Source organism: Sarcophilus harrisii, chromosome 5, assembly GCF_902635505.1.
Source record: "Sarcophilus harrisii chromosome 5, mSarHar1.11, whole genome shotgun sequence".
NCBI lineage: Eukaryota > Metazoa > Chordata > Mammalia > Dasyuromorphia > Dasyuridae > Sarcophilus > Sarcophilus harrisii.
In genome coordinates, this window is record NC_045430.1 from 250008222 (window position 1) to 250031643 (window position 23422).

General features: G+C 44.2%; 1 protein-coding gene and 1 long non-coding RNA gene across 2 annotated transcripts in view; one reads left to right on the top strand and one right to left on the bottom strand.

Annotated features, from left to right (window-relative positions):
• Window positions 1-200: 200 nt before the first annotated feature.
• Window positions 201-23422, bottom strand: part of TMEM108 (transmembrane protein 108) — a 356705-nt gene continuing 333483 nt past the window's right edge. Inside the window, exons 4-7 of the mRNA XM_031940107.1 lie at window positions 17460-18410; window positions 15714-16046; window positions 7457-7611; window positions 201-2675 (exon numbers count right to left, since the gene is read on the bottom strand). Coding sequence (XP_031795967.1) covers window positions 2553-2675; window positions 7457-7611; window positions 15714-16046; window positions 17460-18410 — 1562 coding nt within the window. The 3' untranslated portion in view covers window positions 201-2552. The remainder of the gene's footprint in view (window positions 2676-7456; window positions 7612-15713; window positions 16047-17459; window positions 18411-23422) is intronic.
• LOC116419490 lies at window positions 18352-21026 on the top strand. Its single transcript, XR_004229815.1, has 3 exons — window positions 18352-18530; window positions 19637-19842; window positions 20088-21026. It is a non-coding gene; the product is annotated as an uncharacterized LOC116419490 (long non-coding RNA).

A 23422-nucleotide genomic window follows, 5' to 3' on the forward strand; every position in this document is an offset into this window, starting at 1 on the left:
TAAACACAATCTGAAACCCAACAACCATAGCTTCTTGGTGTGGAATCTCAGTCTAACCTCCTTTTTTTTTAAAACCCCAAATAGGAATACCCCTCCTCTGGCCCCCATGGCAACCCAATGGACATAAGCATGATACTGATGTTAATTTATGATCTAATGAGTTATTTAAAAACAAACAGAAAGGCAAAAGGTGTTAGGAACTTAAGCCTCTGGCTAATAAAATACATTTATTTGTATATACATAGTAGCTGAATGTTATAGATCAAGAAAAATAGGTTATACGTTCATATATATATAACATATGCATCTTTGATTACATATATTATATATAGATTTACTTTACATATGTATCTCTATATATACACACATTGGTATGCTAAGCACGGTAGGCTAACAGAAACGCTATGTTTAGGTTAAAACAAAATAAAAAACAACAACAGCAGAGACAGGTAATAATGGTTCCCTAAACCATAGTTCCCCTAGTGGGTAAGGTAAAGTCTTCAGAGTAGACGTGACAAAGTAACTCACACAGGTAGGCTCGTACAACAGGGAAGACACACACATTGAGGGCCATCTTTTTCTTCAAGGAAATGGGAGAGGAAAGAGAAAAAAAAAACCATGGTACAAAACCTGATGCAATGACACAAGTAGATGAAGCAATAATTATTGGATTCCCCCATCAAACTTCAATGACACATATTCAAAATATATTCTATTTAAAAAATCATTTATCAAATGATAAATACTGGATTGGAATTCTTTAATGTAATCTTGCTTTACTGAATTTCAAGTCAAAGTCTTCTGGGTTACAGAATCTCAGAAGGAATCTTTAGAGACCTTTCTGGTCACCCACCCCGTTGCTAATTGGAAGGTCAAAATATCTTTCCCCAAGGATCTAGATAATTCATGAAGGAAGGAAAAGTCACCTCTCCTTAAGAGTCCTTCCTGAGTCACTGATTTGCTTGATCCCTATGTGGGTGGGCAATGGTAGTGGTGAGAGGGTTGGAACACTTAACAATGACTAAAGCTTTCAAAGGTTCTGGATGGGAAAGAACCTGCGATTCCTGGGAAAATCCAGGAGGGCGGTGATTTACACTTCTGGAGATTCCTTCTGAAGTGTACAGCAGGAATTTACTTGGCATTTTCTTCTAAATGATTTGCCATGGAAATTTAATTCTTTTTAAGATTGCAGGAGGAGGGGAGCTTATTTCAGGGGAAAGTGAGAGTAGCCATGTGCCCACATAATTTTTTCGTAATTTTAAAAAAGCCTACAAAACATTTGATGAATAGCTTTGTCCTAAGTATTCTTTTGGGGACGGCAAATGGTACCCTTCTTTAAAAAGTTGGACTGCAATCCTAACACAAATTTCCTTCCATCTAAAAGTTAATAGTTATGAATGGGAGAGAAGTGGTTAAAAGACAAAATATTTTTATGACCACCAAAATAATTTCCATCATGCTGGTCTATGGCATAAGATTCTGTCATAAGATTTAGGACTGAAAGGGCTCTTAATACCAACTAGAACAAATCCCTTATTTTTGGATGGGGAAAACTGAGACCCAGAGGACTGAAATAATTTGTCCAGAGTTGCAGGCAGAAAGGGGAAGAAGTAAGATTTGATTCCAGGCCTTTTGACTACAAATCCACTGTTGTTTTTTTCCTTTCTCATTACAGCATGTTTTCTCTTGGTGCTGTGCCTTATGAGTTTCTCGTAAGGTGAATTGACTTATGAGGCAGTCCATTTACTTCCATAACTATAATTCCTTGACCAAGTTCCAAAAGCTTGGATGGAATAGTCTGGACAGCTAGGCTGACCTAGAGAACTATCTCTGAGATAGTTATAGGGAGGCAGCCCAGTGTGGTATAATGGGAAGTGGATTTTATAGTCAGAGCTCTCTTTGGAGACCTCTGCTATTGACTAGCTATAAGACCTTGGGCAGATCAATCAATCACACTGGGCCTCCATTACCTCATCTGTCAAATGACAGAGTTGGGACTGATAATTTCTAAAGTCCATTTCAGCTTTATTTTGACAATCCTATGGCCCTTCTCCCCACTCCCTCTTTTGTGAATCTGGTCACCCCTTATGCCCAATGACCTTGGTTCCTTCTCTGGAGCAAGTGAAAATATTAGGAAATGTGGGAACAGGTTCAGATGAGGGGGATTGGCCCCTATGGACCACATAAATGGCAATACAGTTGACCATATTAGGAGTATAGATAAATCAGACAGATACTGAGGTCAGGCAACTTACTTGATTTGTGAAAATAATGTCCTCACATAACTCTGAGGATAGATACCAAGAGAAGTAATTGGAGTGACCATTTTGCTTAGAAATGCCTTTATTTTATAAAGCCACAGGTCATTCTGTAAAGTTTTCTTTTCAACCACACTTATAAAAAAGATGTTGACAATTCTTAGGAAAAAAAAGCCTGAAAATGTTTCTCATTAAGTCAGGGTTACACAAAGGTTATATTTATAATATATATATAGGTATTTATAATTTAGAGATGGAAAGCACAGAATTGTAACACGAGCAAGCTGGTGCCGGTTAGATCTCAGATACTTGGTCGCTGCCTACGAACAGCGTTTCTTGACAGAAGGGGTTTACAAGTACTATCCCGCTGCCTCTGTAATCTCCGTTGGCCGGGGAGCGGGGCTCTGAGAGCTGGTCCTGAGGAGAAAATGACAGGAAAGGGTATGAGAGAGACACAGATAATCAGATTTGAACCCCAAAGTCCTGGATTCAAATCCACCTCCAGGAACTTACTAGTGAGTCATAACTGGTCTGGATTCTGACATAAGCTATGGGCTGATAAGAGAGAATCCTGGAACTACTCCTAGGTCTTTGGACAAGAAGATGGCAGCAGGGAGTTGCTACCGAGATTCCTTAATATGAAGGGGACATTTAAGAAATGTTCTAAAAACATGTATTTTTTTGATTATGGATGTCTTCACCTCTAGAAGCTGATAATTCAATAAACATTTATTCAGCCCACTATATGCAAGATACTGTGCCTAGTGGAGGGATAGACACAATGAGGAAAATGAAATGGTCCCTCTCCAGGTGAACCGACAATGCTGCACAGCTAATGTGAAAGGCAGAGCCCCTAACTCAATGGTGCTTCTTCATCAAGTCAAACTGGGAACGAATCTGATATATGTGTGGCAGGAAGGAGTGTAAGGAGAAAAGAAAGAAGGGAAGGGAAGAGAAAAAGGAGAGGAAGAGGATTAGAGAAAGGGAGAGAAGAGGGAAGCAGAAGGGAGATAGAGAAGGGAGAACAGAGAGAAAAGGAAAGTGAAGGAAAGGGGAAAGGAAAGAAGGAGATAAAGAAGGATGAATGAGAGGAAGGAGGAGTCCTTATAAAATAATTTATTTTCAACGATTAAATCAATTTTTCCCAAAGATTTGTTTTGGAATTAGGGGAAGAGAAAAGTGTATCTGGGGTCACAGTTTCCTTTCCCCACCTGCTCAATGTCCCCTTCCCCTCTTTCCCTAATTAGGAAGGAGCTATCTAGAACCTGGAAGCTTGGGAATAGGTTAGTACTATAAAACATGGTAAAGTGGATCCATTCACTAGAGCATATTGCATAGGGAGGGAAGCAGGGAAGGAAAGAAGAGGGAAAGAGGAAAAGGACTCCAAACTCCAAGCATATTTCAGGCAGTATGATTTTCCACATCCGTTCCTCAATTAGTTTCTCCATTCCCTTCTGGTGGAGGGCTGAGCTTGCTGAGATGGGAGGTTCGTCAACACAGCAGGAGAATAAGATACTGGGTTTAAATGCCACTATAAAAATCTGTTTTGGAAAAGCTTTTGGCAAGCCATGAAATTGGCTGCTTAAATGGGAAAGAGTAAGTGAATAATTCTGAGTACCAAGCAGATCTGGATATAAACAAGTTTAAGTACCATATTGGTGCAATTGTAAGTAGCACCCCTAAATGTAGGCTGGACCTTTAAAATGAAAGCTCTTTGAAAGGAAAGAAATATATGTTTATATTGGAAAAAAAGCACTCAATTTTATACAATCAGTGCCTATATTTTGGACCAGCAAAATGCATGAGTGCACGTGTGTGCACGTGTGTGGGTCTGACTCATGATAATTCTTACATGGTCCATCTACTCTGTGGATTGTCAAGAATCCCAGAGCTACTCAGGACCTCAGGGGTCATATGGTCCAACCCTTAGAGAACCGATGACATATGCCACAAGGGATCATTTAGTCTTTGTTTAAAGACCGTCAGTGTGGGGGACTCTTCTCTTTTCAGAGGTAATACAGCCCACTTTTGAAAAAGCTCTAATTATTTGGAAGCTTCTCTTTCATAAAGCCTTATTTTGTCTTTGGAGAAGAGTTGACTGGATAATTTTCCTCATTCAATTTCAGGAATATGCCTTTCCCTTTACAGCTATGCAAGCGTAACTCTCTTTTCATGGCACATCCACTGACATTTTGGTCAGTAGATAATGACAATTTCTGATTGGTTTCTAGTGCCTGATTGATGTCCAATGATTGGGCTGTCCCCAAGATGAGCCAATGCCTAGAACTCTTGAGAAAATGGGGTTTTCTGGGAGGGAACACCCCTTTTGTCCTCTTATAAAGTTAAACTATTAGGCATGTTTAGCCCTTCTCCCATTTTTTCCCTCACTGTTTTCTACTGGAGTATACAGGGAATGGGAAAGAAGGGAAGTCAATGGTGACTTTTGGCAGAAGCACTTGGTAGATATCATGTGCTTGACTAGGTGGCCTGAGGGGGCAATTCCTGGACCACAAATCCCTGGCCACCTTTTGCCTAGATCTCCTTTGAAGCACAAGTCAGAGATCAGCAGCCTATAGTACACTTTCTCAAGCCAAGACATGGCAGCAGCCAGGGTCATGACTGAGTTCTTGGAGAAGGACATGGCAGAAGCAGACCACAGACTTGTACACTTGGCTAGAGAAGGCAATGCTCATGGACCCCAACTTCTTGTGTAGGGAAGTAGGGCGGGGTATGATTTCCTCAGCAGTGTGTTCCTGTGTAGCCTTCTAGAAGGGAAAAGGAGATTTCTTGGATAGCGCTTGCCTTGATGGCTCCCTATTTGGGAAGTTCAGGGATTGGAAGGTTCTCTAATATCTGATATGTATTGTAAAGAGTGCTTATAGGGCACTGGGGACTCTTATTACCCCATTTGTGAAAACGTAGACAAATAAAAACTTGGGTGAAGGCAGAGCGAGTTAATAAAAAGGTCAGATCCTCCTTTTTAGGATCACCCCGAGACTGGATCTAGTCTGTGTAAGCTGAGGGCTTTGGGAAATCCTGTGTTAGGAGTTACTCTTACTTCCACCCAATTTTAATGCCTCCATTCTATTGAATATCTACAATTTATCCTGTATATTGCTTATTTATATACAGTTGCTTGCATGAGCTCTTTGAAAGCAAGGATTGGCTTCTTTTTTTTTTTTTTTTTGGATCCCCAGTGCTCAGCCAGGTGCCTGGTACGTAGTAAATATTTAATTAATACTTGTTGACTGACTGAATGATCCGTTGCTTTTAGTTTGGTCCTCTGGGATTGAGCAGAATAAGAGTGATTCTTTCTTTCCTTGACAACCCTTCAAATAGTTGAAAGCACACTTTTAACTTTGTCACCTTCTCCTTGTCTTCTCATATAACATGAATTCAAGGACCTTTGCTTGTCTTGACTACCCTACTTTCGGCCTGTTCCAGCTGATCTTTGTCCTTCTTAAAATAACATGGCCAGAAGGGAACCCAAAACTTCAGATATGGTCTGCTATGGGCACATCATGTTGTACCATCATGTCTAACCTCCTTCCAGGTGGCCAAAAACTAGGAAAACCAGGAAGGAAGGAAGGAAGGAAGGAAGAAAGCAAGCAAGGAAGGAAGGAAGGAAGGAAAGGAGGGGACCCTTCCTAGTAACCTTTTTATTCTGATCCCCAGATTTCAATAAAGGCATACCTTCTTTTATTGCACTTTGCAGATTTTGTGGGGTTTTTTTTTTTTGTGGTTTGTGACAATTGTTCATTGAATAATTCTATTAGTGCCATTTTCCTAACACCATGTGCTCTCCTTATATCTCTGGGTCACATTATAGTAATTTGTCTAATATTTCAAACTTTTTCATTATTATTACTATATATTCTATGGTGATCTATGATGTTATCATTGTAATTGTTTTGGGTTCCATGAAGTACATCCATAGAAAACAGTGAACTTAATTAATAAAAGCTGTATGTGTTCTGACTATCTCTTTCCTTCTCAATAATGTTGATATTAGGCCAATGAGTAACCCTATAATGGCCTCTAAGTGTTCAAATGAATCACTTAATCCATGTGGTAAACTTCCATCCCCAACATTTAGCAACTACCCTGATAGGTTAGCAGCCATCAACATCGAGGCAAGAATCTCCATAACCAAAGAGATTCTCTGAAGGACCAGATGATGGCTAGCATTTTATTGTTTGTTTGTTTTTTTTTTTTTTTTTGGCCATGCCCGACCATGTGACTCAAAATCTTTTTGCTTGAAGAGGAAGACTGGCTGGCCTGGCCTTTGAGAACTCAGGATCCTAATTCACCCCCATGTCATGATGCAGCATTGGAGAAGGCCCAGAGTTGCTCCTAAGCACTTTAAAGTAAGGTGTATATATATATATATATATATATATATATATATATATATATATTTGTAATATTTGCTTAATTGAAGTAGCCTGGAAGTGAAGCTGTCATATCTCCAAGGTGTGCCTGTATTGTCAGGATGTAGGATTGATTGGCATAGATACTCCTTTTTCCAACACTTAGTGCAAACCCTCTCTTTTTCAATATTCTTTTTGAGTTGATATGGTGAAAAAACTTAATCACCAAATGGCCAACCCTCTGGTTAGGCTGTTCTTCCAATAACAGTGAATTCATTATTTGACAGACTTTCTATCCTTTTCTTTCTCTCTCCACTTTTTCCTTCTTTCTTTTCCTTCTCTTCCTTCTTTTTAACTCTTTTTCTTGTCTTCTTTCCCTCCCTCCTTTTTCCTCCCTCCCTGCCCTTCCTTCCTTCCTTCCTTCCTTCCTTCCTTCCTTCCTTCCTTCCCTCCTTCCTTCCTTCCTTCCCTCCTTCCTTCCTTCCTTCCCTCCCTCCTTCCTTCCTAGTGTACCCATGCCTATTTTAATATTTTAGAAAGAAAACTTGTCACTTCCCAATGATTCACACGTACCCACTTCCTTCTATTGCATTCTCTCTTATAACAATGAAGTTTAATCAAGGGGAGGGGTGAAAGGAGTCAGTATGTTGGCCATGCCCAACCATGTGACTCAAAATCTTTTTTGCTTGAACAGGAAGACTAGCTGGCCTGGCCTTTGAGAACTCAGGGTCCTGATTCACCCCCATGTCATGATGCAGCATTGGAGAAGGCCCAGATTTGCTCCTAAGACTAGCCCTGAATTACCATTCCCCCAGTTGGACCCAGTACCTCAGAAGTTTCCAAGGATTGAATCTCCCTGGGCAGCTCCACAGCATGCCTGTTGAAGTAGTCCATGGTGATAGCATTGTTCCAATAGCTCAGGTTGTTTTCTGGGTTTGATGTTTTCTTCTTCCTCCTCATGCAACACACAGTCAACAAGACCGCTACAGAGAGAGACAGAAGGCAAGATCTGGTCACTGTTAGAAGAACTCATTTAGGAGAAGCCAAGTAGCACCACAGTACACAGAGCATTGGATTTGGAGTCAGGAAGACCTGAGTTAAAATCCTACCTCTAATACTTACTAGCTGTGTGACTCTGGGCAAATCACTTTATCTGCAGTCTCATTTTTCAAAACAAGCCTTTCATGATGTCTCTACTCTCCTTTTCTCTCTTCCCTTCCCCTAACAAATCTTAGTTAGGCCTATTGGGAAAACTCAGGATAGACCATGTTGTACCTTAGGTGAGCTGGAGGTTGGAAAGGTGAACCAAATTGCACACTTTAATGTATATCCCTGCCTTCAATTCCCCCTAGGGACAGGTTTGGACCACAATAAATATGGAGACTTAGCTCTGCTCCAAATTACACGGGCAAGAACCTCTAAGCTTCAAGAACTCTGGGAGATAATTAGAAGAAAATAAAATCCTAGGGACCACAAGAAGGCCTAAGTTGCTCTTCAAAGTCCTGCCTAAGATTTCTTGGGGAAATTTCTTGTAGGAAACAGCTGAACACCTGGACTGGAGAAGCTGCCTGGAAATAATGTACCTAGGGCATTTACTAGGTTGAAGCAAGTGATTACTCAAGGTCTTAAATTGTTTCAAGGCAAAGAGATGGTTAGCTGTTGGTCTGGTAAAGGGGAAAGAGGAAAAGGCAGCTCTGATAGTCTGTATCAAAAAGATTTGAAAGTGTGCAACAAAGAGGGCTACAGTTGGAGTCAGAGGATCTGGATTTGAAACTTAGTAACTGTGGAAATTGAGCAAGTCAGCCTCTGGGTGATTTCCTCAGATTATCTGTCTGTGAGATAAATAATGCAAATGTTTCCTCAATTCTAAAACAGAGGTTGAACTAGATCACTGTGAATGTTCCTCACAATTGGGGAGAAGGGACTTGCCCAAGATCACACAGGTAGGAAGTGTCTGAGGTCACATTTGCATCTTTTGAGGTCTTCCTGCATCCAGGGCTAATGCTCTGAGCACTATGGGTACCACTTAGCAGCCACTATCCTTTCCAGTTCTAAATTCATGGTCTTCATGTCCATTGCTTAGAATTCCTAGTTTCATTCAAGGTTTAACTTAAATATGACTTCTCATTTGAGGCCTTTCCTGATCCCCCTCTCCCAACTCAGAAATCAGCTTGTGTTGATTTTATATTTACTCTTTTGTATTTGTAGTAGAAGTTTATATTATATATTATTTATAAATATAACAAATTTTATATTCTAATATTGTTTGGATTAAATGACATAAACGTTATATGTATACATATTATTAGCATAGAGATCTATAAATAAATTAATATTTATATATATTATATTCATTTTATATTTATATTGTTCCCTCCCAATAGAATGTAAGCTCCTTGAGGGTAGGAGCTGCTTCATTTTTGTATTTATATCTGAAGACCTTATTAAGACACAGGGTTTGGTATAGAGAAAGTACTTAGTGTTTGTTGAATGAATGAGAAAAGACCATGCTTCTTTACCACACCTTCCTGGTATTTCTCAGGGTGGGATTCCCTCTATTCTGATCTATTTTGATTCTGATCAGAATAGCTCTAATTTTCTTGTTGCTCCTTTAATTCTTTTTTTCCCCCCTGGGATGCTTCAAAAGCATATCTGGCTTCTTCTCAACCTTGCATCTGTAGAGATGCAACCCTCCCCCTTCAATGGATAAACAGTTAAGGGATTATGGGCTGGCAAAGCACAAATCATAAACAGAAAGTTAGAGGAGAAAATGGGAAAGTCCTTTTCTCAGCTCTCCCTAAAATTATTTATTAGAACTATAGCCTGGGAAAAGGGGAAACAAGGAAAGAGGTGTCAGAGGTATTTGGATGTCATGGCAAACAAACTTTCTATTTACCAGAGGCCCCATTTCCTGTTCCAGCTAATGCTTCAACAGAAGGGAAACTGTGGTCCTCATCATAGCAGAAATCCCATTAATGGGACAAATTGGTGATTTCCATCTCACTCAAAGGAAGGAGGTGAGGGTGGGATCTATATTCCATGGACGTCCCTCCTTCAGAAAAACAAAATCCAGAACCTTAACACTGACCCTTTCACAGAGGCAGGGCTAGGAGCCCTGTCCAAGGTCACATAACACTGTGATACAACTGGAAGTGACTCAGGTCTGCTGTTTTCCAGCTTAGGGTCCCAGATGCAGGATGGAAAGAACACCTCGCGAAGTCTAAGTACTAGTTTTGCCATTTACTGAATGTGCATAATTCTTTTAGTAGCTCCAACCCTCAGTTTTCTCATCTACAAAATGGGGATAATTAACACTTGCATTATCTATCTCACAGAGCTGTTGTGAGGATCACATGGTATAGTGCCTGTAAAATACTCTGTCATCTTTAAAGTGATATTATTAAAAAATAATTAGTGTTTGCAAAGTGCTTTGTGTTATCTCACTTGATTCTCAAACAATCCTAAGAGGTAGGTGCTATTGTTATTCACATTTTATAGATGAGGAAACTGAGGTCAACCTAAAAGCCCAGAGTTACATTGCTAGTAAATATCTAGAGATGGATTTGAATCTTTCTGACTCTAGATTGAATGGTTAATCCACTGTTCCCCCTAGATACCATATATTATAACTGTCTATTAGTTATTATTTCATTTTTTCCTTATATGGCTCTCAATAATAATGATAAGAATAACTCATTATTCATAAAGTCACTGGTTTAGTGCTGAAAGAGGCCTTAAAGGGAATCTTGTCTTCACCGTATAGATGAGGAAACTGAATCCTGGTCAAATCTTGTTTTAAGATCTACAAAGCTCTTTCACAATAACCTGCAGAGCACGTAGAAAATAAAAGTATTATGACACCCATTTTACTGATGAAGAGACTAGGATTCAGTGGGTAAGTGACTTTCCCAGGTAATATCAGGAGTATGTCTCATCCCAAGTCTTCTGACCCTTTAGACCAATTCCATTACACCGCATGAGGTCAAATCAAGTCAACAAGCATTTATTAAGTGTCTACCACATACTAGGCAAACCACTCTAGTATCTTTGCTAAGATAACCCCATATGGAGTCACAAAGAGTAGGACATGCCTCAAAGCAAGGGAAACAAATAAAAATGTACGAGGCACTGTCCTAAGGGGATACAAAGAAAGCCAGAACAACAACAACAATCTATCCCTCTCGTTTCCCTGCTGACATCATCACTCAGATTTTATTACTTCCAACCTGAACTAGTCCGCTGGAATCTCTAAAGATGTCTCCTCTTTCAGTCTACCCTTTATACCACTTCCCAGAGGAATAGCCTTACAGCATGTTCTCATTTTGCCATTCTCTAAGCTTAAGAAGGGTCAGTTTGAGTGAAACTGATAGAGAACAATCTTGGGAGACAGAGAGAGCTTGATTCAAATCCTGCCTGAGTCAGTCACCCTCCCAGCATTCTAGGCAAGGTTTTCAGCAGCACAGTAGATGCTGCTTCCTTAGTCCCAGTGAAATTGCATCTGTAGGCTCTAGTCTAGTTAAAAAAATAACAACTATCTCCAATGGTTCTCTATTACATAATGCATCAAGTCAAAACTCCTTTCTCTGGCATTCAAGCCCTGCTATAATCTGGTCCAGCTTTGTCTTTCCAGACTTATTTTCCATTGCTCCCTTTATTGCTCAGTTGACTCTCTGTGATCTTATTTGGGGTTTTCTTGGCAAAGATCCGGGACCGGTTTGCCATTTTCTTCTCCAGATAAGGAAACTGAGGCAAACAGGGTCACCCAGGTAGTAAGTGTCTGAGGGCATTTGAACTCAGTTCTTCCTAACCAGGTTCAGCACTCTATCCCTTGTAATTTGTTCAATGTGCCACATAATTACATGTGCTCTATGACACAGTCAGGGGCATGCTGGAGCCAGCTTTAACCAGCTTGTGAGAGCCAAATGTTAAATTTCAATATAAGCAATATTTCTTGGAAACTGTCAGTATTCAGGGTCTGATTTATTGTTTTGTTGATTGTATAGACTTAGGAAAGTGACAGAGAAAATGTTAATAATGCATATTAGACTTTAAAGTATATCATAAATTCATTTCCTCTCCCCTGGAGAGCTGGTTATTAAACATTTACTGGAACGCTGCTGCTGGTGCAAGTCAACCTGCACTGTTTGCTATTTCCTAAACGTATCCTTAGCTTTTCTGCCTCCGTGCCTCTGTCTGTAAGGCCCTACTTCCCAATCTCTATCTGATGAAATCTTACCTATTTTTCAAGAGGCAGCCTTAAGTCCTGCCTCTTCCATGAAAGTTTTCATGATTCATTGGATGGCAGTAACTTATTCTCTTATGGAGCTGTCATATTCTGCCCAATATTCAATTTCTTTGTCATTTCTTTCCTAAGTCATCTCTGCTGCATTAGACTGTAGGCTTCCTGAGGACAGGGACCATCTTTTATTCATGATTATATTTCTAATAGCACTCAATGCCTTGAACTCAGTAAATCCTTAAATCCATGCAGTAAATGAAATGAATAAAAGTCGGGGGGAAAGTATTATTAATGTCTTTTCAGAGAGAAGGGCAAAGTTGCATGGGAATGGATGGCTTGCTCTCTGCATTATTGGAGTGCCCAAATCTCTGAGATGGCAGGTTCGTCATAATAATAGAATTGGCTGTTTGTCCTTCTTTCTTGGAGGGGACCAATGACATCATGGGGATGTCTTGATTTGCCTGTGAATTGGATTAAATGAGAAAGAGCTGTATAAAGTCCTCAGCTTTTCTCTGTCCTCCAGAATCCATCAAAGTCCAGAGACAAGACAAAAGTCCAGACCATTGGCCAGGGATGCAGTTATTGGGGTAACCTTGCTCTTTCTAAATTCAGGTCTTTCCCAGGTCTTAGCCTGGCTGAGGCAACTATCTATCCAGGATAACAGAGTAGTGCACAAGGGCAAAGAAGGGGGAATGTGGCCGGGAATCTGGTGTTTGAGTGCTTTTCATTAACACCCAGCCTCTTGTTCCCCCGTCCTGTGCTCCCCATTTTCCCTTTTCTGTTTCCTAGGCAGCAGGGTCCTCAGAGCCCAGCCTTCCTGAGCTGGCTGTCTTATACTGCTCACCCCAAGCTTTAGACTGATCAGAGAATAATTCCAAACTAGAATTTTTGGGGAGAGTAGGGTTTAGATACCAGAGATTTGGTAGGGTGGAAAGAGAATTCACCTCAAAGCTGGGAAAACCTGAATTCAAGTCCCACCTGACACATCTTGATTGTGTATCTAGACAATTAAAATTATCTGATTGTATTTTTGCAGGGTCAATATATAAGCATGTCAAAGATATTTGACTTGCTTAGGGTCACCCAACTAGGAAGTGTCTGAAGTTGGATTTGAACTCAGGTCCTCCTGACTCCAGAGCTGGAGCTGTGCCATCTAGCTGCCTCTGTTAGGATGACATGTTGCAGGGAAGGTGCTGACCCACAATGGTAGCTCCTTATAGCACTAAAGTCACAGCTGGGGTCTGTCTCTATAGCCCTGTCATTATAGTTTATCTCAAGTGGCTAATGGGTGTATGATCAAGTGACTCTCCTGGAGAGGGAGAGGCAAATTGGGGAGCTTCTGCTCTCTTGATGGCTAACCTGCCTTTACCACAGGAAGCTTCTCCCAAGGAGTGAGGCTTTCTTAGGAATAGCTCCATTCCACAGGCTCACCTGTGGGGAGGAAGAGGCAGGCCAGAGGACCTTGCTACCTTTGGACCTGCTGTTCTGATCCAAGACCTGCTGGTTCACAGGGAGAACACCAGGTACAAGCTTTAAAGGGCTGGAGAATGAGACATGAGCAGCCTGTGTCCTGAGGGGGGCAGCAGACTCCACCACACTAGCACTCAGCCAAGAGTTTAGGATGAGCATGGCTGAAAACGGGTGCCAATGAGAGCCACTGCAAGAGGTTCCAGAGACAAAGCATCCCTTCGCTTTTATAAAACGGGGTTCTCCAGCCATCACCTAGTTCAGATGTGGAGGGGAGCCCCTGCCTTCCGCTGTCAGGTTGGACTGCTGCTATTTTAGGTGGCTAGTCTTTCTGATTAATTAATCAACGTACGTTGACTTGATTTAATCCTTATTATGTGCTAGACACTGTGCTAGGCACTGGGACAGGAGGGAAACGTTAAAAAACAAAAATGAAATAGTCCTCATCTAAAAAGATCTGCCATTCTACAAGGGGCATAGGCAAGCCCACCGAGTCCCAAGCTCTTTGAATCCTGTAAGGGGCCCGCTCCGGTGTGCCCAGCCTTCTGCCTTGGCTTTCCAGGGAAGCCAGAGATTCAGGGCTGGGGCCACTTACCACCAGAGGTGCTGAGTCTAATACCACCCACATTATTGCTATTATTGTTGCTGTTATTTTCCATGCTACACAATAATGGCAATGATGGTGGAACCAAGAGGGGGCAGTGGGAGAACAGCCCCTGCCCTGCTTCCTTCACAGGAAGGTGCAAGGGGCAAAAGAAAGGCCTGGAAGTCCTCTTTCAGTTGCCAAGCATGACACACACATGAGACACTTTTTTTTTTATTATTATTCACAATTGTCCCATCTCCAGACTTTCAAGGTGGGCTTCTTGGATATTTCATAGGAACCTCCCAATTCCAGCCATTTAAGTGAAGCCTCATTGGGGTTAATCATGGGATTTGGACTTGGAAGTCCAAACTCCACACTGGACATATGAGGAGGCTGAGGGCTGCCGGAGGGGAGATGATCTGTTCAAGGCGGTAGGGAGCAAAATCAGGATTTGGCCCCATTCCCAGTGAGTTCAAATCCAGTAGGCCTGGCCCTCCAGAATGTCACCAGCTCATTCCCTGGCCTGGAAGTCCCAGCACCAAAAAAACAAAACCTTATGAAGCACTGGCTTTTAAAAATTAGACATAGCTTAGCAGCCTGGTTATTTTTTAAAAGTGTGGTTACTCTTATGCAGGAAATCTGGAAAAAACCTTTCCCAATTTCCTTTGTGTCTGATGCAAAGCTGCACAGGGCCATCTGGCTGAGGAAAAAACAAAACAAAATAACAACAGCCCTTTTTGACTCCAATGGAAATTCTAGGTACTATGACCCAGCTCCTTTCCCATCTCTAGAATGGTTATTCCCATCCCTCACCTCTACTCCTCGGCTCCTGACAAGGCACACCTCAAGCTCCATCTCCTTCCAGATTCTCTAGTTGTTACCCCTCCTTTCCTTTCTGTTACTTCCTAATCTCTCTGCAGGTAGGAATTGGTTCCATTTTTGATCTCTATATACCTAGAATCTCCCTTTTCTTGGTACTTCTCTTGAGAAGCCAAAGATAAACCAGAGTTTCTTTGGAGGAGAAGAATAGAAGGTCTGGAAATCAGAGCATGAAAAATGATCAAGGGAGATATTTAGCCTTAAAAAGACCATTTGGTTGGGTGGGAAGGGATGAAATGGCTGCCCTCAAACAGCACAAGGAGGTGCTATATAACTATATAACTGCAGAGAGTAGAATGAGGGCTAAGAGCTCAGGATGAAGGAGTTATGATGGCAGATTTGGGTTCAGTATTCGGAAGAATTTTCTGGCAACTGGAGCGGTCTCAAACCAGAATGGGACTCCTCCTGGGCCATTTGCAGAGAGGTTGCATTTTGGGAGAATAGCCTATCTCTTTTGCCCTTTTACAGGATAAAAAGAAGGAACAGTAATAACCTGCTGCCCCGCAACCATCACTGTTATTAAGTGCTTTCAGTCACGTCTGCCTCTTGGGGACCCCATTTGAGGTTTTCTTTGCAAAGATACTGGAGTGGTTTTACCATTTCTTTTTTCAGCTAATTTTATAGATGAGGAAACTGAGGCAGAGTGAAGTGGCTTGTCCAGTCACCTAGCTAAAAAGTGTCTGAGGCTGGATTTGAACTCATGGAGATGAAGCTTCCTGACTCCACTTCCAGTGTGCACTGTGCACCATGGCACCCCCTAGCTGTCCTAGCTGTAATTGCCAGGCATTTGCACAGCCTGCTTTGTGGTGCAGCTGTAGATTGGGATGGTGGAGAGGGTGGGGAGCTTGGGATGGAGAAAAAGGGTGGAAGGAGTAGTCTGGGGGGAGTAGAGGGAGAACGGCCGCATAACTTACAACAGGAGGAGATGGGCACGCTGATGGCCAAGATCACCCAGACAATGTCCATCTTGCTCAGGCAGATGGTGGGTCTGTGCTGGGGCTTGTCCCCCTCGGTGACGTGGGAGATGTTCCCTGGCATGCCAGGCTTCCAGGTTCCTGCAGGGACCAGTCTGTTTAGGAAGTTTCCCGTAGCAGTGGAGCCCACTGTAGAGAGGGGACCGGGCACCCTGTTGGCAACCGTGCGGGCGATCACATGCCCCTCAGCAGTAGGAAGGGCACTGCTGGAGAATGGGGTGGGGCTCCTGGGGGGGTGGGTGATGCTGGAGAGTAGAGTGGGGCTTTGGGGAGGAAGGTTGCTGGGGAGAAAAGTGGGGCTCCTGGGGGATAGGGTGGTGCCAGAGAGAAAGTCCCTGGGGGAGGGGGTTGGGGAGAAAAAGTGGGGGTTGGAGGGGAAGGTGTTGTGGAGAAAGAGGGACTTTGGGGGTGTGCGGGGAGAAAAGGGGGGGGGGGGACTGATGGGGAGGGGGGGGCTCTTGGGGAGGAGAGGACTGAGAGCAAAGTGGGGCCCCGGGGAGGACTGGAGAGAGGGGGTTTTGGGGGGCAGAGGATACGGAGAACAAAGTGGGACCTTTGGGAGGAGGGTGGGCCCTGGGAGGTTGGGACTTTGGGGGGGTGGTGGGAAAGTTGGGACCTTTTTGGGGCAAGGGTTCCCTGGGAGCAAGTTGGGCCTTGGGGGGGGGGTTGGGGTGGAGTTGGGGGGTGGGGCTGGGTTGCAGGGTGGAGCTCTTGGGGGCATGTTTGAGGGGGAGCCTTTGGGGGGGGCGCCGGGAGCAATTGGGACCTTTTGGGGGGGTGCTGCTGGGGAGCAGGGGGAGCCTTTAAGGGTGCTGCCTGCAAGTTGGGACCTTTTGGGGGGGGGTGCTGGGAAGGGAGGGAGCCTTGGGGGGGGGTGGGGAAGGAGGGAGCCTTGGGGGCAAGGGGTTTGCTGGGGAGCAGGGTGGATTTTGGGGGCCCCGGGGTTGGGACTTGGGGGGGGGTTGGGGACAGAGGGAGCCTTTGGGGGGGTGCTGGGGAGCAGGTGGGAGCCCCGGGGAAGGGGTGGTGGGGAGCAGAGGAGCCTTTGGGGGGCAAGGGTGCTGCTGGGGAGCAGGGTGGGGCTCTTGGGGGAAAGTGTGTTACTGGAGAGGAAGGGACCTTTAGGGTGCTGCTGGAGAAAAAGGGGCCCTTGGGGAAGGGGGCTGGAAATAAAGGGGCCCGGGGAAGGGCGCGTGAGGAGCAGGGGGGGGCCCTTTGGTGGTAGGGGTGCTGCTGGAGAATAAAGGGGGGCTCTTGGGGGGGAGGGTGCTGCTGGAGAATAAAGGGGGCCTTTGGGGGAGGGCGCTGGAGAATAAAGGGGGCCTTGGGGAGGGGTGCTGGAGAAAAAGGGGCTTTGGGGAGGGGTGCTGCTGAGAACAAAGGGGCCTTGGGGGAGGGTGCTGCTGGAGAAAAAATTTTGGGGGAGGGTGCTGCTGGAGAATAAAGGGGGGCTCTTGGGGGGGAGGGTGCTGCCTGGGTGCAGGGATGGGCTCTGAGGAGAGACAGCGCTACTGGACAGAAGACCGGGCTTCCTGGAGGACAGGGTGCTGGGCAGCAGCTCGGGGCTCCTGCTGGACTCCAGGCTGGGGCTTTGGGAGGCGAGGGTGCTGAACAGTAGTTGAGGGCTCCTGGTAGAAAGGGCGCTGCTGGGTTGCAGATCAGGGCTGGCCAGGGCCTGCTGGGTTGTAGAAGAAGCTCCCTGAGGGCTCCCCACCACCGGGGATGAAACACTGACGTTAAAGGCAGCCTGGACAGAGCCCACGGGGGCTGTGGAGACCCCGGGGCTGGCAAACAAAGGTACGCTGGTTCCTGGGGTCGGGGGGAACCAGGAGTCGCTGAGTCTTGGGACGTCCAGGGACGGCTCACTGTGCGAGGGCTGAGAAGGCACTGTGGTGGTTTCTGGGTCAGTGGGAGGCTCGGGGGCCCCGCCCGTGGCCTGGGGCTCCCTTCCGTGGCTGCTGGGGGAAGGGCCGCTCTCTCGCTCCATCTGCCTGAGGCCCTTCGTTCGGTCTCCGCGGGCAGAGTCCGAGGGCCCCCGCACTGCGCCATCAGGCTCCGGGGTGGCGGTCACGGCCCGGGAGCCCGGAGACTCGGAGGAGCGATTATAAATTGGATTATAGGTGGGGGTGGAGGGACGGGGCTCCCTGTGGGAGCCGGGCTCTGTGGGCCCCGTGGGCCCCGTGAAGTTGCCTTTGTAAATCTGAAAGATTTTCCCCAGAGGCCGGAGGGCGCTCTGGTTGCGCGCCCGCTGGGACTCCTTCCGGCCAGGACCGCCACCGGCGGGGACAGGGCGGCCAGCCTTCCTCGAAGAGCCTGGGGGCCGTGGGGGCCGGCGCGTGGCCGTCCCCACCGTGGCCGGAGTGGCGTTAGGGAGGGGGTGTTTCTTGGAGTGAGGGGGTTTCCTGGCCACCGCGGTCTGGGCGCTAGCTGTCAGGGGGCGGCCGCTGCTCTGGGGAGCCGTGGCCACCACAGCGGCGGGGGCCGGCGCTGTGGCATGGTGACTGGTGGAACTGGGGGGCACTGTCGCCATGACAACAGGGGGAGTGTCCATCTGGGGGCTCTGAGGTGACTCCCTGGGAGACGGTTCCTGGGTGGCAAAAACCAGCTCTTCTGTCAGTGCCAAGATCAAGAGAACACCTTGGGAGAGAGGAACAGAGAACAATTCACATTGCTGGAAAGTCCTTAGATTCTGAACTTAGCAAACACCAAATAAAGTGGGCATTTCTACGCAAAGCGCGGAAAAAGAGGCCCCCAACGGTAATTACAGGTCGCTTTCCTGTCAAAATATCTGCTGATCTAGTGACCTTGGAGGATTCTGGGTTTGGGACTAGAACCCAGAGGGGGTTCTGGACTTGAAACTTGGGACTCTGCTATGTAGAACTGACCTAGGTTGGGAATCTAATTCCCCTCCTCCCTGCCTCTAGCAGATACTAAGGTGTGGAGGGGAATATGACCCCCCTCCTCAAGGTTGAGACCGATATTTGTATATTTGTTCTTACTCTAACTTGGAAAAGCTAAAAAGAAAAAGAAAAAGATTTGCTAAATCGAGCCTGTATCTTTGAAAGGTGTCTTGCTTGTCTGTGATTCTTTTTGGATTTTCTTCTACTCTTTCTGGTTCCTTCAAAAAAGACTTGAATGACCCTTAAAAAAAAAAAAAACTAATGAAAATCATATAAAAAAATTCATAGTTAAGAATGCCTCTGAAAATGGGAGCCTCATTCTGCCTTGATGCCCTCTCTTCTCTGCTGGGAGGTGGGTTGCCTGATTAATCATTATTGATCCTTGGGCTTTCTGAGTTCAAACAATTGAAACATAGAAAGAAAGTGAAGGGGCTGGCATAGAATCCTCACCATACCAGCTCCATCTTGAATTTCATGGATGGTGCTGGAAGAATCCTGGGAGCAGGAAGGGAACCCTTTCAGATACTAATTGTCACCCTGTGCTCTGTGCCATGATGAAAAGGGTGGTCCCAACTCAGAGGGTGGGAGAAGCAAGTCAACAAAGGTGCCCAGTCAAGGGGCAGCATATGAACATGGAAATTCCTTGGGGGACTGGATGTAAGGTAGTAAGTAGAATCAGGGAAAGGACAGTACAAAGCCTCAGAGTGGTGGCTGGCCACTCAGATTTGGAGCATCCAGTCAAGGGGCACCTTCAGTAGAGCAGCAGGAACAAACAGGTGCCATTATGCTTGATCATCTTTCCTCAGTGAGAGGGACCACCATTTTCATCATAATCAAACCAAGCATATTCAGAAAGCTTTCCATGGGTTAGGAAAGTTTCTAATGCAATCAGCTCCTCTGTATACTTTGGGGTATTCTGCTACCTTTTGGTCTGGCAAATATGTTGTCTGTCTCTACCCCCAGCAGTGATCGATTCCAGCTATGAATTCTACATGACAGCAAAAAGCAACAAAAAGCCCTTGATCAAAGAGGGTGGTGTAGGCTGGAAATATGCTGCACCAGCCTCTGGCACAGTGTTCCCTGGGAGTGCCCTACAAAGGTACTGGCCGCATGGAGGAAGCGTATGGCCGGAGCTGTCTGCCAAAGCAGCGTGCTTTTGGAGGACTGCTGTAAGTGGAACACTTTGCAAGGTACCCATTTTCCTGTCTGGTCTATGCCAGGGAGGGCTCTTCAGAACCCCCCCCCCCCATCCTTTTGCCACTTGCAGTAATGCATTGTTAGTGCAACCACTGGCCTCCTATTTGCTCCTGTCCTCAATTCACCCTGACCAAGTCATTGTTTCTGAAATGTCCACCCATGATTCAGAAGCAAACCTGAACAGCCTGTCCTTGTTTATTCTGCATTCTTTATGAAGGATGGAACCTGGGAGAGGGCAGAACAAACCTGGCTCCTTATGGATTCTGAGTAAATACTGATTGAGGCTATTTGGTGAAGAGGATATGGAAAATGAAGGGATGAAACAATAACCACAAGGAACAAAAGTCGCAAATGTCTGAAGTAATTCTTAATTATTCCGGTCCCTCCACTGTAGTTTGTTTCCAGCAAGGACATTCTATTCTTAGCACCTTTGGTCCCAACCTCTCCATTTATGCCACGTGTCCCTTTATGGTCCCGGGCTTGACAAATGTCCTGGTTTAGCATCAGTGACAGAGAACATAACTTGCTTTCAGATGAAATGCAGACTAAAAAGGACGGTGAGGAATTCATCCCAGAATCTAGTTTTGCTTCTCACTCTTCAGAACAAAAGACATTTAGCTTGGGGAAACAGTTCTGGAAAAATCGACCGACTGTGTTGGCAAAGACGCAAAATGATCCCGGAACTATGAGAGATTGGTCATAACACTATTTGTACTCTTTCACCTGAAGACCCCACTAGTGGAGATGTGCCCTTAGGGAGTGAAAGACAGAAAGAAAGGTATTGCATCTACCAACTTAGTCATAACTGAACTTTGTAGAGCAGCCCCAATGTAGAAACAAAGTGAGTCCCCATCGACTGGAGAATGGCTAACCAAAAATATGGCATATGGATGAAATGAAAAATGAGTGCCATCTCACAAGTCAGAGAAACATGAGATTGGGTAAAATGAGGAAATGTGAAGTTAAGCAGGACCAATGGAATAAGCTACACAATGTTTTAAAACAAGGCAAATGAAAATATCCCTGAAAGTCAGATGAAGTGAGATTAAGTACAATGGACAACTTTGTTTTCAAGACATATTTCTCTCAGAATATTTAAGCTATTTTCTCTTTATTTTTAAAATCCTCTTTTATTTTTTCAATTCATAAGCATTTATTTTCTCTCTCTACCACATTCCCTGCTTCCATGAAAGAGAAAATAAACCTTTTAAATAATATACATGTTGTTATTGTTGAGTTGTGTCTGACTCTTTGTGATCCTGTAGACTATGCTGTCTATGAGATTTTCTTGGCAACAATGGTGGAGTAGTTTGCCATTTCCTAGTCTAGTAGATTAAGGCAAACAGAAAATGTGACTTATCCAAGGTTACAAGGCTAATTAGTATCTGAGGCTGAATCTGAACTTGGGCCTTCCAGGCCCAGTGCTTTATCCACTGAACCATATGGATAGTCTTGCAAATTCTAGATTAGTTATAGATTGGGGCATCATCAGCTGATTGCCCTTCCTTGATTTGTCAGTGACTTCTAGAAATAGACACAATATGCCACATGTAGGGTACAGAGGGCCTCTAGTCCTGTCCACTGTGTATTTTGGGGAGAAGCCTAAGTCACACTAATTTTTTTTTTAATCTCTGGATCTTTTATGTCAGGTTATTATTCCTCCAGTGCAGAGTCTGTGGCCACTGTTCTTTAGAGGACATAATTTTGTGTCCGGGCACATTCTACCTACTGCCATTCAGAGGCTTTTTCTAGCCCCTCTCTACCTGTTAGTGCTTTTCCCTCTGAGATGACCTTCTCGGTACACATTTTCTATGTACCTAATTATTTACATGTTAAATCCCCAATTTGGCTGTGAGTTCCTTGAATTCAGGGACTATTTCTGCTTAGCATAGTGACTCTTACCCAGTAAGTGCTTAATCAATACCTCTTAACTGACCAGTTTCATGGAAAAAGGACAGTAACTTCCAAAGAAACAGTGTTATAAATAGGACAATAAAGAGACAGATGTACAGCTGGTGTATAGCCAGTTTTCATTTGGGTGATAACATTCAAATTGTAAAGTTGTGTTTTTTTAAAATTTGGATCATAAAAAGGTTACTAAAATTTTATACTTCTATTTTTCTGCCCTCAACCTCCAATGCAACCTTCAGTATGTAAATCAACTGAGTATTCACCTACAATCCTTGGCATAAAAGGCTAAGGACTGAATAGACTGGCTTTCAGATAAAGTGTCCGGGGCTTCTAAATAAAGGCTTGCACAATAAATACAAATTTATATTCAAGGCATCTTACAGAAGGCTGCCTGACTCCCCTCCCCCAGTTGATCTGGGGGACACCCCAATTTGAATATCATTTGCATGAATTGGCATAATGAGTTCCGGAGTTGTTAACTCAAAATAGGTAGGGTGAAATAAGCTAAATTAATTCAGTTAACTGACTACAACTGTATTAAAGCACAGTATGGTAGACTTGGATGTATTTGAAAGATAAAACTGATTTTTAAACCGTGGAAGAAGGAAGATCTGGGGATGTCAAGACATTGAAGGTGAATAACATGAGTGTTGGGAGAAAATGCTGGATTTCATAGTGACCCTTCCTTCCATTTTACAGATAAGGAACTGAGGCTCAGAGACATTAAATGATTTGCTTGAAATCATACCAGTATGTGATGGAACTGGGATTTGAATTCAGCTCCTCTGCCTCCCAATCCAGCTTGCTTTCCCAGCTACCATTCTGTGGTATCAATGAGAGTTGGGAATCTCTGCTCTAATTCCATCCATGCTCAACAAGGGTTCAATGTATATGAGTTTGGGCAAGAGGGAAGGATCAGACCAAAGTACTTATGGGAAGGAGAAAATCTGCCCTCATACCTCTCATCATTGCCCTACGCCTTTTCCAACAAACACCTTTTTTCTTTTCACATACATATTCTCCTTCCCTACTTGATTAAGTTCCTTTTAGATCCAAGAGTTACGTTCTGTAGCCTTTCCTTGAAGTCTGATCTATCATTGAATCGAAGGGAGGGAAGGGGCTTTGTGAGGCCATGCAGTTCATCCCTCTGATGTTGGGCAAGAAAACCATACAAGAAAGCTGGAAATGTATCTTATTCTTAAAATCCTAGAAAAGACAATTCCACTATCTCCTTCAGTCACTCATAGGAGTGCTAAACAATCTCTTGGTCTAGATATTCTTCCCCTATTAGTAAGCCCATGCTCTGTTTAAAGGCATATTTTACTGGTTTGAGATTAGAGGATCCAAGATGGAAGGGCCTTCATGGGAGCAGATGAGATAGGCTTCTAAGGCTCACAACATCTCCAAGCTTACCTTCTCTGAGATGAGAGAAGGCAATCTGTATATGTTTAAACATCAACTAATTAATTAATTAATCAACATGCATTTGTTAAACTTCTCCTATGTGCTAATGTGCTGTGCTAAATGATAAAGACTACAGATACAAGGAAAAAACAAAAAACAATTCCTACTTTCAAGGTGCTTACATTGTAATGGGGGTGGCTAGAAATGCAAATAGAGGCATATAGTATAGATCTAAGG